This window comes from Berghia stephanieae, chromosome 2, assembly GCF_034508935.2.
Source record: "Berghia stephanieae isolate SIO BIC M18660-M18661 chromosome 2, UCSD_Bste_1.3, whole genome shotgun sequence".
NCBI classification, from domain to species: Eukaryota; Metazoa; Mollusca; class Gastropoda; order Nudibranchia; family Aeolidiidae; genus Berghia; species Berghia stephanieae.
In genome coordinates, this window is record NC_088361.1 from 66,379,838 (window position 1) to 66,394,711 (window position 14,874).

Consider the following 14,874-nt stretch of genomic DNA (forward strand, 5'->3'; position numbering starts at 1 on the left):
GTTTCCTAGTTGGATTGATAAAGTCTATATTAAGTAAATAATCCTTTAATCATCAGCAACTGAGCCATGAGAAAAAATATTTCATTTTCAAAAAACGTACAACTGAAACACAAATATGAACCAACTCACTGCAAAACTCTCTTATCTAATATGGTTCGGAGGGCTGTAAATATTCCACTTCTCACTTGGACTGAATGTGTTGGACTGAAGTTATTCATTATCTGCAATCCAAGAAATAGGGTAGAATATAGCAAATTAAACAACCACAAAAGTAAAATATTGAAACAGATTATCTGTTCAAAATACATAATTTACTGTATTGTGGAAGACTTAGGAGATTTTATGAGAGGCAGTCAAATAGGCAAATTAAAATAAAATTCAATCAATTTATTCAAATCAAAACATTATATTTGACCTAGACCTCTTTGGATTTAACGTAATGTATTAACATTTTAAACTTTGTTATTATTGACTGAGGACAGGCTTTGGACTTGAAACATTCTGTGTCTAGTATTTGTTATTATTTGAAGCTATCATATTCCTTTTAGTACATTACTATTTTCTCTCTAACATTCTGTGGAATATATCACTTCTGACTTCTTTTCCTATTTCTAAACATGACTAAAAAAGTAATTCTTACCCGACACATGAAATCTAAAAGAGTAGCTGTAATGGCAGGGTGAGGTCGCATTGAGTGAAACATAACAAGAACTGCAGGCTCTGAAACCAAAATCAAATACTTTGTTTTCTTTTACATTGTCACGCAAATGGCAGTAAATAAATACATGAAAGTAAATTTAACCACTTTGTTTTAAAACACAACTCAAGTGAATTTTGGGAGTATAATGTAAAGCTGTCAAATTGTTATCGTAATCAAATGAGAATTGCACTATGAAATAACAAAACCTTAACATTGATTCAATAATACCAAAAAATTTAGAGATAAACTAAGGAGCTTACAAGTAGTGTAGACAGATAAATAACAACTATACACAACCCCATAGATCACATATGTAATTATAACCATTACAATATCTTTTCATAAAAGTCATGAATCAATAGGCTTCCTAAGTCGTGACGTAATCCTGCGCAGCAACGCATGGCAACAAACCGGCTGGCTCTAAACAGTCGAGAAAAATGGCTGACACGAACTCTATGTCCATCACCGCCCTTATGAAATACTTCTCCAATGAGCATAAAAGTGTGTCGAGAGGTCAAAACCATCATAAGTCAGGTCATGTTTTGACTTTCTCGTACTCGGATGGCATGATGTTCGGCAAAGTTCAAGCCAGCACGAAGAATAAAGAGTATTCTGTGAAGGTAAGTCGTTTCGTCTTCTCACTCTCAAATCTCACATCCCCGTAAAACTACTGTTGGACAATAATCAGTTTACTTTGAGTTTAGGCAGATTTAGTTTATCCAATGGAAAGATTTTACTGTTAACGTTCGATTTAGTTAGTTAGAGAGAGAGAGAGAGAGAGAGAGAGAGAGAGAGAGAGAGAGAGAGAGAGAGAGAGAGAGAGAGAGAGGAGAGAGAGAGAGAGAGAGAGAGAGAGAGAGAGAGAGAGAGAGTCATTGAGTCTTTGAGGTCTTGCTTCGCTAATTTTCGTTGCTATTGACTATAGTCTAGATACTACATACTATTTAGTATCGTATTGTAACCTTTATTATAATGCTCATATATGAGCATCACAATCACCAATCACGCTAGACATTTTATCATACTTCATGTGGTAGGCATAGGGGCAGCGTGGATCAGCAGTACGAAAAGGTACCGAGTTCGTTCACCCGCCGCTGCGCTGTGTGGCCTTGAGCAAGTCACCTCGCCCTAGCTCAATTTGCGGCGCTGCACCGCGGTTATTCCAGTCTTCCCTGGGAATAGACCCTAGAGATAAATTTCCTCTATGGGATGAATAAAGGGAATCTTATTTATTTATTTAGACCAGTGTTAGTCACGGTAAACTAAACTTCCTATTGGGTTAAGGTGTAATGTAAATGTTGCAGCTTGAAACTCGAAGAAATCAATAACATTGTGAAATTGAATGTGAACTTCAATTTAATATACGAAAACAGATAAAATGGACGTTTCGGGTTTCCCCTTTATCAATAAAGCAAGATGAATGAAAGAACCACTTAATTTTTTTAAATTGAGCTTTTATATAGCGTAATATCCACTAAATGTGCTCAAAGTGCTTTACAAGGGGTCCCTGGCCAACAGCATCATTTAACATGTAAGACGGGACATGATGCCTGTTAGGCGATATTACAATTTTTTCGGACAGAGACAACGCTGTTAACGGCCAGGTATTCATTTGACACCTGAGAGATTGTGAGTAAAGAGCCTTCTCCAAGGACTCAACTATGCGCCGAGCGAGACCCAAACCCAGGACCTTCTGATTTGAAAGCGAGTGTCATACCACACGACCATAACAGACGTTTTATTAGTTTGTTTGTTTTTTGCCTATTGAGCATGGTCGCAGCTCTAAATTTGAATCTTTTATTCTTTTACTTCCACAGATCTATCTTGATGATGCCTTGGGTTGATTCAGTCCAAAACTAATTTGTCATATTTTATTTAACAATGTTAATGACATTGAACATACATTGATACAGCAATGCCATAATTTGTCATGTTTATCATGTAAAATCATGTATGGGTGACCTACAAAACCATTATTTTGAATGGTGATTTGATGATGATGAACAAAATATGTATGTTGTACAAAATAAATGGCAAAGCTAACAAAATGCAGTCTCCTTAATAAGAGGAGACTGGAGATTGACAAGTGCTGCAACTAATTGAAAAATAATATCAGATGTTTCTCTTAACATGGTTGGAATATATGAGAGGATGTTAACATTTTTAGTCTTTCATTAGCCCTCTGAACATGAAGCAATTTCTTTTGTTAATAAAATCTCATTTTCAGTAAATTTATTATGTAAAAAGGGAGGGATATTTACAGTTACTCCTTGAGGTAAAATATCTTGAATCAGGAAACCTTTATCTGCCAAAATTAAATCTCCAGGGCTTAAAATTAAAAGTTTTAGTAATCCACAATTTTGTACAATGACCTTATCCGAGACAGACCCTGGATAAAGTTTAGAAACAAAATTTATCACACCATTTGGACTCACACCAACAAGAGCTTTAACAGAATTCATGGACCTAAAAGAAGAGTAAGTTAACCGTTGGTTATCCATTTCTTTAGGAATAGCAATTTGGTCATCTGTACAATCATTGATCATTCTGCAATTTGGAAATCTTAAAAATGATGATGGAGCTGATAGTTTATTTTTATGTCTAGAAGGGCATGTAACCTTCATAACATTTTCAAAGAGAAGCTTATGGCTTATGTAAAACATGAATAAAAGTTTGTATAATATTTGTTATAGTACTTTCACTAATGCTAAACAATTGTGAAATATGAAGGTTAGTGTAGTTCTGTCTAAGTTTCATAAGTGTAATGAAAATTTGGTCTTTTAATGCAACTGTCTCTTCCTGAACTTCCCACCCACTATAATAAATAATGTTACCTCTAAAGCACTCAACATATTGAACAATAATATCAAATATTTTAAAAGAATGTACACCTTTCTCCATTCGAAGAACTTTTTCTGTAAGGCTTGAAACAGTGTAAGTGCGTTGAATCTAACTAAGTTGTTTTTTTAAGCTAGCTATTTCCTTATTTTTGTCTGTAATTTCTTGTTCTTGAATTAAATTTATTGTTCTATTTAAAATATCCTCACTTGTTCTACAATCTGTTTTTTTTTTAAAAGATGGAATCCTGTGATGATGGTGACGAGAGTTGAGATGATGATGAGGGAGAAGATAATGAGGATGGTGATGAGGAGGAAAATAATGATGATGAGGAATCTGGTTTTTTTTTTAAGGTGGGACTTTGTGATGATGATGAAGAGAGTTGAGCTGATGATGATGATGATGATGATGATGGTGGTGGTGGTGGTGGTGGACTTCTTGATTTTGGTGCCAATTGAGATGGGGTGGGAATTCCTTGTGCCACTTTTCTTTTCTTTCTTTCTGGCTCTGATGGAAACAATTTATTTTTATTTCTGTCAAACAATTCAGGGAGGTTGGCTTTGTCACCATCTCTGAAGTGACAAGAACACACTCTTGATGATGATATTGGATCTTTTGTCCTTTCTCCTGAAAAGAAAAGATTTTTAAAAAACCCAATAATTCTGTTGGGCATATTGGGTATATTATTTGATAAGTAGGCTACTTTGTTTTAGACTATCTTGTTTGACACCAGCTCAATGCATGATAAATCAAAGGTGTGCAAGAGTCTAGGTTACTGGTGGGTCTCTCGCCTGTCTTTTATGAAATCGCACATTCAGCAAAATGTCGCACTTCCTCATTACTTCTTTTGATGATTTTGACTAGGTATATAAAAATATGAATTCTTAAATTTACACAGTTAAAGTTGATCTTGGGGTTGAGTGTGGCAAGACTGGCGTTTTCTCTTTATTTCAGTCAGTACTGTACTGGACAGTGCGGAAACTTTGGAGTGTCAACAATCGGGCACAGGTAAAGGAGAGAGGTCCCTGTCGCCATCTTGCTTTGTTCACACTGAGTTGCCACCTCGGCTGTCGGGGAGGGGAGGCATGGCAGAGAATCAGAGAAACTTTCCAAAAAAGAGGAAAGTATGTGAGTTTGTGTGTGTGTGTGAGAGAGAGAGAGAGAGAGAGAGAGAGAGAGAGAGAGAGAGAGAGAGAGAGAGAGAGAGAGAGAGAGAGAGAGAGAGAAATATCTGCGTGAGGGGGGGGGGGGGGGGGGAGAGGTTCCGTTATTTTATTTATTTATTTTCATTTTGCCATAAAGGTACCGAGTTGAAAGTAAGATTTTAACAAATATTTTTTTCTCTTTCTTCTTTTTTTTTCCTTTTAAAAAAATTATCACTTATCCGTAGAACTGAACTCTCATTCAGTTTATCTATCAGCCTTAACATCAAAACGTGTAGATTGAAATATCATTTTTGCTTCAACTTCAATAAAAACCTAGTTTGGAATGTATTTTTATTTATAATTTCGTGCAATTGTACACTTTAATCATAAAATATAGGTCTACGTAAGCTAGAACTAGACCTAGATCTGGACTACGAACTATCAAATGTTCGACGAGGAGTGCGTGCTTACCTGACTAACACTTTTTCTTCAATTTTTTGTCTGCCTCTCATTTGGAAATCTGTAAAACTTGCAGGAGTGACTCTCTGACTGGTGCAGACAATCTGGTACAAACACTGGACCATATTTAAGATAAAAATTGTTTTTTTTTGGAGCGATTTTCCAATTATTCCTTTCCCGGACCAAGCACGGATTTTTTGTTTAGAGCCAGCCGATCCGTTGCTAGGCGGACGTGACGTCAGACTGTGGAACCCTATTGAATTCGATGGACTAATGTTCCTGCCTTGCATTTTTAGATATCAAAATAGCCCAATTGGCAGAGCACTCGAAAAACAGGATAAATTATTTCGGCCCCAGTTTGAATTAATGATTCATCTTAACCAAACATCCAAACAGCACTAATTCAATAGCTTGGTATATCAGATCTGATAGAGTGTAATTTGGCAATAAGACTGGTGTTCTATTAATCCATCTAACACTCAAGAAACCAGGATACATTCCAGCTCAAAAAACAAAACAAAAATTATCTAAGCTCAGAATGACTACTTCTTCAAAAATTATAAATGCTTCGAATAAAAAAAGGAAAAGATTTATTGGTATATTTTCTTCTATATTCATTTACATTGGTATATCTTAGTCACTTGAAATCTTACCAATATTCATGATGCTGTCTCTCTCTGGATCAAAAAATAGCCAGTCGTAGAAAAGAGCCAATTTGGCATCTGATGCAGCAACATTAGACTGTATGGGGGAAACGGGAAGGTGTAACACAGTTCAATAATAAAGCACATTCTAAGCAAATTCTAAAAAAACAAAACAAATTTGTTTAAAATTGTTCCAATACACACACAGTTTAATAATTAAATTCTTAACTGATTCAAAATTAAAAAATTAATTTATATTGTCGTAAAAAGGATAGCACAACAATTATTATTGTTATTCTGCCATTTGCGTGACAATGTAAAAGAAAACAAAGTATTTTTATTGTTGTGTTTTATCTTAGATTTTTAATGCAAATTTTATGGATTGACGAATGCACTACGTAATCCATGGGAATGTCACGTGGTTTTAGGTGTGTCCTTTCAAACGTAAATGGGGATTGTTGTGGGTGTGATAATGGGGGCTGGAAAGTTAGTTTGGTTGTCATGGAATCAGACTGTGAAGACTTTCCATGTTGGACAAAGGCATTACCTACTGTGTCTTCTATTCCGCCATAATAATTTGTGTGTGTGTGTGTGTGTGTGTTTTGAGTTTGTGTGTGTGTGTGTGTGAGAGAGAGATTTAGAGAGCGAGAGAGACTGGGAGTGAGATAGATAGATAGATAGAGTTAGTGAGAGAGAGAGAGAGAAATTTGAATGGATTGAAGTCATTGTTATGCGCCTGGAGCTTTATTGTATAGAGGAGTGGGCGCAATATAAATAAATTTCATTATTATTATCATTATAAAAGAAGTATAGTTAAGTAAAACTATTGGTGAACATCATAAGTTAAAATACACATAATATGTAAGCAATATATTTTTGAAAGCTGAAGTAAAAAAAGATAAAAGTAATGGATAAAGAAAGGCAGAGGCCACACTTAAAATTAGGAAGTAACTAAAGAGTAAATATTGAGGCCAAACAGCTTTGAAAAACAAGTTGCTTAATTCATAAGTAAAACTTGTGTATTTAGGACTATTTGAATGAGTTAATTTGTTTTTCCTACGTAAATGAGAGAAATAATTCAGAATTTTGCTGAATCAATTGAATAGCAATGACATATATAATTTATAAGGTGCATTTTCTACTTACAGTACAAGTTGTAAGAAGCCAGCCAATAACAGCCCATCGAGGTATTATGTCAGAACACAGAAGCTCATTAGAAGGATGAAAAACGGCACATATGTAACGGATGAGATCACAACGCAAAGACTGGCTCTCAGGTGTTGACAAATACTGTATTGAATAAGGAAAATAAAATGTCAAAAACCAATAATAATGAAACAATGTCTTCAATGTTTTACCACCTGCTCATATCAAAAAATGACAAGACACACTGTCAAGGGGAAGGTCAAAAGTGAAGCCAAAATTCTCACACTGTAACATTCAGATTCTTTAATATTGCTAAAAAATATGTGGGCAATATTTCAGTCGACAGTTGTTTTGAAAATTATGGGTTGTTGCCATAAAAACATGTAAACAGCCACCATCTCAGGTTTTTTGCCATTTTTTCAAAGCAACATTTCTCTATAAGTTATACACGCAGTCATACCCAACTTTATGGATGATTTGATGCATACAAAATACAGATTTGGCAATATCAACCTAAAATGTATTTTTTTATAATTTATTAAACCATTTGTCCTATGTTATATATTTAAAAATGTAAAAGATTTGACAAATACTTTTTTTTGTGGGCTCATATCAATATAAAATATGGCAAAATCTTAGTTTATATATAGATTAATATTTGGTATAAATTTCAAACATTTCCAAACTGCCAACCTTACGTAAAAAATGCGTATTCTTACGCATTTTTGCTCATAGTACACATTTTGTTAAGAAGTTTACGTAATATTCATTTTTTAATATTTAAACATTTTTAACAATCATAAACTCTAGTGTTTTATCTCTCTATTTCACACATATCCATTGGCAAGGGTTGGCAGCACTGTATATATATATAAAACAAAATAATAATACAATGCATAACAGAGAGATGATTTACAAGACAAAAAATATCATCTCCCAAAACTCAAACTATACATTTGACTGTTTCCCTCCTAGCCAGGGTATCCGGCAAGGGCCAGGACAAAACCAAGTTTTCTCATTCCAAGACAAAGACAGAAAGCCTGTTGGAAAACAGAAAAAGAGGGATAGAAGGCACAGTAAGTGCCTCCCTGCCCACTATGAGAGGTCAGGAACCCCATCCAGAACCAACAGCATAGCTGAAACTTCTTTCAAGGATAATCAAATAGAAATGAACAAAATCAGTGGTGTAAACAAATTCATTACGATGATAAAGAAACCAAAACACAATTAAAATGTGACGGGTTGTATAAGCGATTATAGCCTTTGACCCTAGTTACAGCCTCTTTCCCCAAAGGATGAAAAAGAAATTACCTGACCTCATATAACAACAATTTTAATTCTTAAAAACAAACAACTGTATCTTTTTGATATTCTTAATAAGTGAGCATAAAATGAAAATATTGGTAAAACTCAAAATCAACAATTTTAATATTGATCGTCGATTTTCACTTCCAATGTTCCCCTTAAAAACAAAATATTAATATGCTATAAACATGAAATAGAATGCAATAAAAAGAATATTGACTTACCTGTCTCTGAAACCAGTCTTGATAACGCTTTTGATGACCAAATCTGACCTGTGAGCAAAGGATAGGAATGTAAAATAATCTTTATAAAAACTTTTTTTTTTAAAGCGAGAAATTATATAGTGCAATATCCACTAAAAGTGCTCAAAGCACTTTACAAGGTGTCCCTAACCAACAGCAACATGTAACATGTAGAATGAGACACGACGCCTGTTAGGCAATATTACAATATTTTTCTGACAGTGACAACGCTTTTAACGGCCAGGTACTCATTTTACATCTGAGTATGGTGACAGAAAATGAGTAAAGAAACTCAACAATGTGCTGAGCAAGGCTCACACCCAGGACCTTCTGATCTGAAAGCGCATTATAAACATATTAAAAATGAGACATTAGTTATAGAATTCCATCCTAATAAAAATTCAATTCCATGTAATATTTGTTGTAAAAAACAATACAATCAAAACATAATTGAAAAATAAAAGATATGAGGAATAATGACAACAACAACAAAAAAATTTAAAACAAAAATACCTTTGTTATTAAAAAGATTAATTTGGTCTCCATATCTGGGGTCAAACGTCCAACAAGAAATTTTCGAGAAGTTCGAACTTGCAATAACTGGGCAACACCTGGAAATAAAAAGACAGTATGAAATTCTTGAACCATATGCAGTAACAATGCATGCTTTATCATATTAATCGCTACTCTAGTCAAATTATTTTAAACATTTAATGGAATGTATTCATATTAGGAGAGAAAAATTCTCTAAACAGCTCTACTGATATTGCTCTATTTAAAACATTTTATTAAATGATGTAGTGGCACCTCAGATCCAACAAAACCTTGTTTTGCCTTTTCCTTTTTGACATTAAAGTCACCTCACATTCAAAGTCATAACTACTAACATCGGCTACCACTAAGTAATCAGAACTGTGAGCACTTGCAAAGTGAAGATAAGATTGGCATAAGAGTCCTAAAAAAATTCTTGTTTCTCTTTCCCAACTCATAGAGTTTTATTGCACACTGGCATTGTCTGGTAGACTACTTTCAATTTATAGCTAGGGCCTAGGCTATTACACTAACAATCTGAGGTAGACGTAGGGGTGGGGATATTGCCTGTTTGTGAGTAAAAGTTTGGCAAAGGGTGGCATGACTCCACGATACAACAGTCACATTGCAATGAGATGGTAAGAATTTTTCTATGTATGCGTGCGTGTATATGTGTCTGTGTGAGCATGTTAGGTAGTGTGTGTACAAAAAAGCATTGCAAATGGTGACGAGTAGCAATGTGTGAGTGGGAGTGGGAAGATTATATTCCTGATATAATATGGGGAAAGGGATGTAGTGGGGTGGACAGATGACGCATCAAGCAATATCAGGGAAAGGATTTGTAATAAAATTACTATCCACATAAAAATCTCCAAAACTTCCAAGTAGTTTTCAAAGATAAATTAAATTTCAATAAACTGACTTCTGATCTACGATAAAAACATGCTAATTATGAAAATCTTTATTTTGGACATATTTTAAATTCTAACCCAGTTAATGGGGCTTAAGAGTGAACCCTACAAGAGTTGTGAACTTAAACAGAGCCAATCCTAATCCAATCACTATCAATATACCCAATTAGATGCATAACCTAGATTGTGTGAAGTGTTCATATTCCAAATGTGTCATAATCACTTAAAACCATCGAAAATAGAGCCATTATCCAACACCACTGTGCTTTGGGGTGCAATATGATTAAAGAGGTAATCCATTTATTTTACCAACTGTAATTACTTCTTCTCCTGTGCCATGTTGTATGCACTCAGAGCAGCCAGCAATTGTTTATGTCTTGGTGCTGTCACTATTTCTTCTGGCAGATTGTTCCATTCCTTTGTGATTCGGGGGGAAAAGCTCTGTTGCCTATCTATATGTTGTGTTTGATCTGTTGATTGTGTATGTCAAGGAGTGGGTGGTACAGGTGCTATGTCTGCTTGTTGACAGTTGTCGATTGGTGTTGTTACAAGGTTATATCTCTTGTTATGCCATATTACTGTCAAATACTACACCTCAGATTCAATGAGGCTTTGCTTATAGCAAATATGTACTTACAGTCCAGTCAACTTCGTTTTTACCAAGGAGCACTGTATTCATTTCGGTGAATTGTTTATTGGAGGTTAAAACGAAGACATGGCTGTTAATAAATCATTAATCACCTGAGAAATTTGGAGCTAAAGTGGTGGGATTAGTCAAGATTTCTTTCCAAAGAGAATCAAATTCTGGAATCCTTGCCACATTCTGTAGCAGTCTGATTAGATCTCTTCCAATAGACATACATTGTAACCACTGAAATAAGGAAGAAAAAAGTAAGTCATAAAGAATTTTTTCAAAATATTTAAAAAAAAAAAAAAAACTTGAGCTTTTATATAGAGCAATTTCCACTTAATGTGCTCAAAGCGCTTTAAAAGGGGTCCCCAGCCAACAGCAACACTTAACATGTAGGATGATACATGATGCCTATTAGATGAGATTACAATTTTTCTTATAAAGAAATCTTTTAACAGATAATAAGTAATCATTTTATACCTGAATACAGTGAGAGAATGTAAGTATAGAGAATTTTCTAAGGACTCAAATAAGCACTGCTCAGAGCAGGACTTGAACCCAGGACCTTTCGATCTGAAGGCAAGTGTGCTACCACAAGACCACATAGCCGTACAAAGGTTGTGCTTTTGAAGCTTCCATTGCTTGTTGACAATTTACATAATACAGAAACAGGATAAGCAGAGTTCATATCAAAATAGTCATACTGTTGATCTTGAAAAAGAATTATGATTATCAGTCCGTCATAGGAATTAAATAAAAATTTAAAAAATAAAAAAGAGTGCAATGCAAAGGTTTGGCTTTGAAAATACCGAGGCGCAAAAAGTTGTTTGCCTGCCCTCCTCAGCAGACTTTAAACTTCCACTTTCTTCACTGTGCATTTATATGAAAAAAATTAATAGCTTTATAATCAGAGATTTTTTCACTCCCAAATAGAATGAAAAGAATGGAAAAACTATTTCTCCTTCTGGGCTTCTGAGCTTAAATTTAAATCATAATTATCTTTCAAAATTTTGAAATAAAGCCTTGTCATGAAATTGAGAACATGAGAGAAAAATGTATTTCTTAAAATTGCATTACCTTAAGGATTATCATATTTTTTTAAAATATGGACTGCAAGATTTTTGACATAAGGACATTCTTTCATTAAGTTTTAGATCATAAAATTACTTTTCAAAATCAAAGCCATCAATTGAATGAAAAGTTATTACTTTTCAATATATCATCACACTTAATAACTTACATAATTTCTGAGGAGATTCACACACAATTCAACTTCTTTCTGTCGAAGAGTAGAAAAAGAGGCAGCACCATGGTCAACGATGATCCGTAGATAGGTATATACCACGGTGCTCAGAAGAGAAAAATTCTTAGACAGGAATGCTCTGTTTATTGTAAACAAGAAATTCAAAAACATCTTTAAAAAAACTTTAAAAACTTGACGTAATATCCATCAGAAAAACGTAACAGATAGAACAAGACATGATGCCTGTTGGGCGACATTACAATTTTCAGATAGAGACAACAGTGTTAATGGCCAGTTACTAATTCTATACCTGAGTGCGGTGTGAGAATGTGCCAAGCCAGACTCAAACCCAGGACCACATAGCCATAAAAAACATGAAAATGAAACGGACCTATTTGCTTACTATGAAAATGTAGTAATAATATAATATATCAAAAAGAATACACATATAAACTTAAATCAATTATTTTTATAATAAAAAGAGAAAACAATCAAATAAAAAACGTTAACTGTCTAAAATGAAGGTAAAGTTCAAAATAATTGAGAGAAAAATCAAAAAAACATAAAATTTTTCAGATTTCTAGAAAAAGAATGAGTGCTGAGAGCAGAGTTCATCAAAACATTGGATATAATAGATAACATCATCATATTAACCCATTACTTGACAGTCCAATCTCAGGAAGTTTAATCCTAACAACCAAGGACAGGGAGATAACTCTGTCAGAAAAGTTAAATGTCACAAAAAAATCACCGTGCCATCTCTATTCGTGAGATTTTCATAATTTAAATTGTGTTAGATAGAGGAACAATTTATCTACATTTTGATATCATGAAACATATGATTGGCCCGAAAATTCCTCTCATTTGACATTGTTTAGGATGTCTGAGTCTGACCACTCTGGGGTTGGTTTTGGATCAATATTTTCATCAATATCGGGTTCTAACGATGTCTCTTCCATTTCAAAATTAACTTCAATGTCTGATTCATCACCAGAATCACTACCAACATCGTCATCATCATCTGATATGGTCTCAAGAACAAAAGAATTTAGGAAATCAAAGGCCATTTTTTTGTTTTTCGCTTCGGTTTTTGAACCAAATTTTAAAAATCGTTACCTCGCTTATAATTGTCAAAATCAGAAACCGTAAAAAGTTACTTTCACTTTCATTCTTCTCGTATTTTCGGAAATTCGCATTTTTTATATACTAATGTATTTTCCCGACCAAAAAGAGCTTCAAAACAAAGCAGAAGATATGAGGAATCACCGGCCGCAATCAGGCATTCTGCCATGATCGGGGTTGGAAAGCAGCGGATGCAATCGGGCATTCTGTCAAGCGATGGGTTAATGCATTAAATTTACTTATTCTCGAGAAATAGATCCAACATGCTCTCAGCCAGCCAGATATTTTTCTGGGAGACATCTCCACCTGAAGGAACATATAGAAGAAAAAAAATGCATGAATTCATTTACAGTTCACTATCATCAAGAGGAGTCTTCATATTGTATCGTACAGTCACATCAATCAATTAACCATGAAAAGCAAGAAAATAATAAAATATCCCTTACCGACTATTTGGCGAAGCAGACTAAGACAAACACTGTCAGCTCCTTGGGCATTCATTTTCACCAACTCCTTACACAGCCATAGCATCTAAATGGAATATAAAGATATAGATTATAAGTGACAAATCATCAAATAAAGGATTGGATAGTAAAAGAACCAACAAAAACTTAATAGTTTCCGTCATAAAATCGTTTTTTTGTATGTGAATCAAGGATAAACTATCTAAATAGCCCAATTCATTAACATAGCGGCCAACTGTTCAAAGAGCTAAAATGAGACACCCTAAGGCACAATACCGTCATGACTGACGTGTACACATATGCAGGTCTGATATCCAAATGCAATTATGGGCCTAATTTAACATTGTTGTAATGGGCAATAGTTTGCATCATTTTTTTTTTAGATTTCCATTACAACGATGAGCCCATAATGAATTGGGTTATCAGACCTGCAATGACCCAAAAAGCAGTATGCGTTTGGGCCATTATTATACAGCATAATCTAGATTTAGAGCTTTTGCTGTTCCATGTTTTAAAAAGCATAATCCTGAGGTATGCAAGGTCATTTCCATACACATAAAGTCCTTTTTTTTTCTATGCATTAATTTAAAACCAAAGAAAAATTAACAATATGTATATGAAAACATTTTGCACAGAAGTTGACTATGACCTAAACACACAGAAATGATGTTGGAATCCAATTCCACTTCATTTTTCTAGTTCTGTATTTGTCAAAAATGATAATATAACTAGGTGACAAAAATCAAATTCAGTTGATCCTTTCCTCACAGTAAATGTAAACCTGATCCTTTCCTCACCGTAAATGTAAACCTAATCATTTGAAATGCCAAAAATAAAAAATGTTTGAGAAAATTATAAAAGTTTACCAATTTCCTCTCAAAAATGAAAAGAAAAAAAATTATATTCCTTAATACAGGGGTGAGAATGACTGGTCACTAAAAAGGAGGAAATTTTTCAGCGCTAGATCAAGAACCATCCATGCAAAAATAACCTATAAATTTAAATTTCATTAAAAGTTATTGTGATGCAATCCAAAATGTGACTCCCAGCAATTTCTGACATAACTCGGAGAAACTGAAAGTGTAATTATAACATTGTGGTTGTAGTAATGGTAGTGGTAGGGATAATGAAGTGGTGGTGGTTGTAGTAGTTGTGGTAAGGATGATGATGCGATGATGGTTGTAGTAGTAGTGGTAGTCGCCACATACATCTCCCATATTCACAGATTCACTAATGCTCACATCCCATTGTTTCAAGTTGACCAGAGACGCCAACTTAAAATTTGGCTCACGTAAATTTCAGAAACAATTCGGAACAATTTCAGTGCTTAAGCAGGAATTTCTGCAAACAAAATATAATCTAAAGCTAGAGGTGCCTAAATGAGCCAGTAAAATGGAGATAAAAAATATAAAGTGAGTAGATGTGACTCATATATAAGGGAACAAAACAAAACAAACAACGTTTCGGCCCTTGGCCTTCGTCAGGAGACAGTA

The 14,874-nt window shown here is 34.3% G+C and overlaps 1 protein-coding gene and 1 long non-coding RNA gene across 4 annotated transcripts in view; one reads left to right on the forward strand and one right to left on the reverse strand.

Moving 5' to 3' along the window:
- The window catches only part of LOC144965367 (integrator complex subunit 3-like), a 41,229-nt gene that overhangs the window by 16,077 nt on the left and 10,278 nt on the right, over positions 1-14,874 (reverse strand). For all 3 annotated transcript variants that reach the window (XM_078900623.1, XM_078900624.1, XM_078900622.1), the window contains exons 6-15: positions 13,364-13,448; positions 13,157-13,223; positions 11,793-11,934; positions 10,663-10,792; positions 8,993-9,090; positions 8,462-8,509; positions 6,933-7,076; positions 5,796-5,883; positions 641-720; positions 130-221 (exon numbers count right to left, since the gene is read on the reverse strand). In XM_078900623.1, coding sequence (XP_078756749.1) covers positions 130-221; positions 641-720; positions 5,796-5,883; positions 6,933-7,076; positions 8,462-8,509; positions 8,993-9,090; positions 10,663-10,792; positions 11,793-11,934; positions 13,157-13,223; positions 13,364-13,448 — 974 coding nt within the window. The remainder of the gene's footprint in view (positions 1-129; positions 222-640; positions 721-5,795; positions 5,884-6,932; positions 7,077-8,461; positions 8,510-8,992; positions 9,091-10,662; positions 10,793-11,792; positions 11,935-13,156; positions 13,224-13,363; positions 13,449-14,874) is intronic.
- LOC144965366 (uncharacterized) lies at positions 1,073-3,935 on the forward strand. The gene is made up of 2 exons (XR_013644007.1): positions 1,073-1,320; positions 2,518-3,935. It is a non-coding gene; the product is annotated as an uncharacterized LOC144965366 (long non-coding RNA).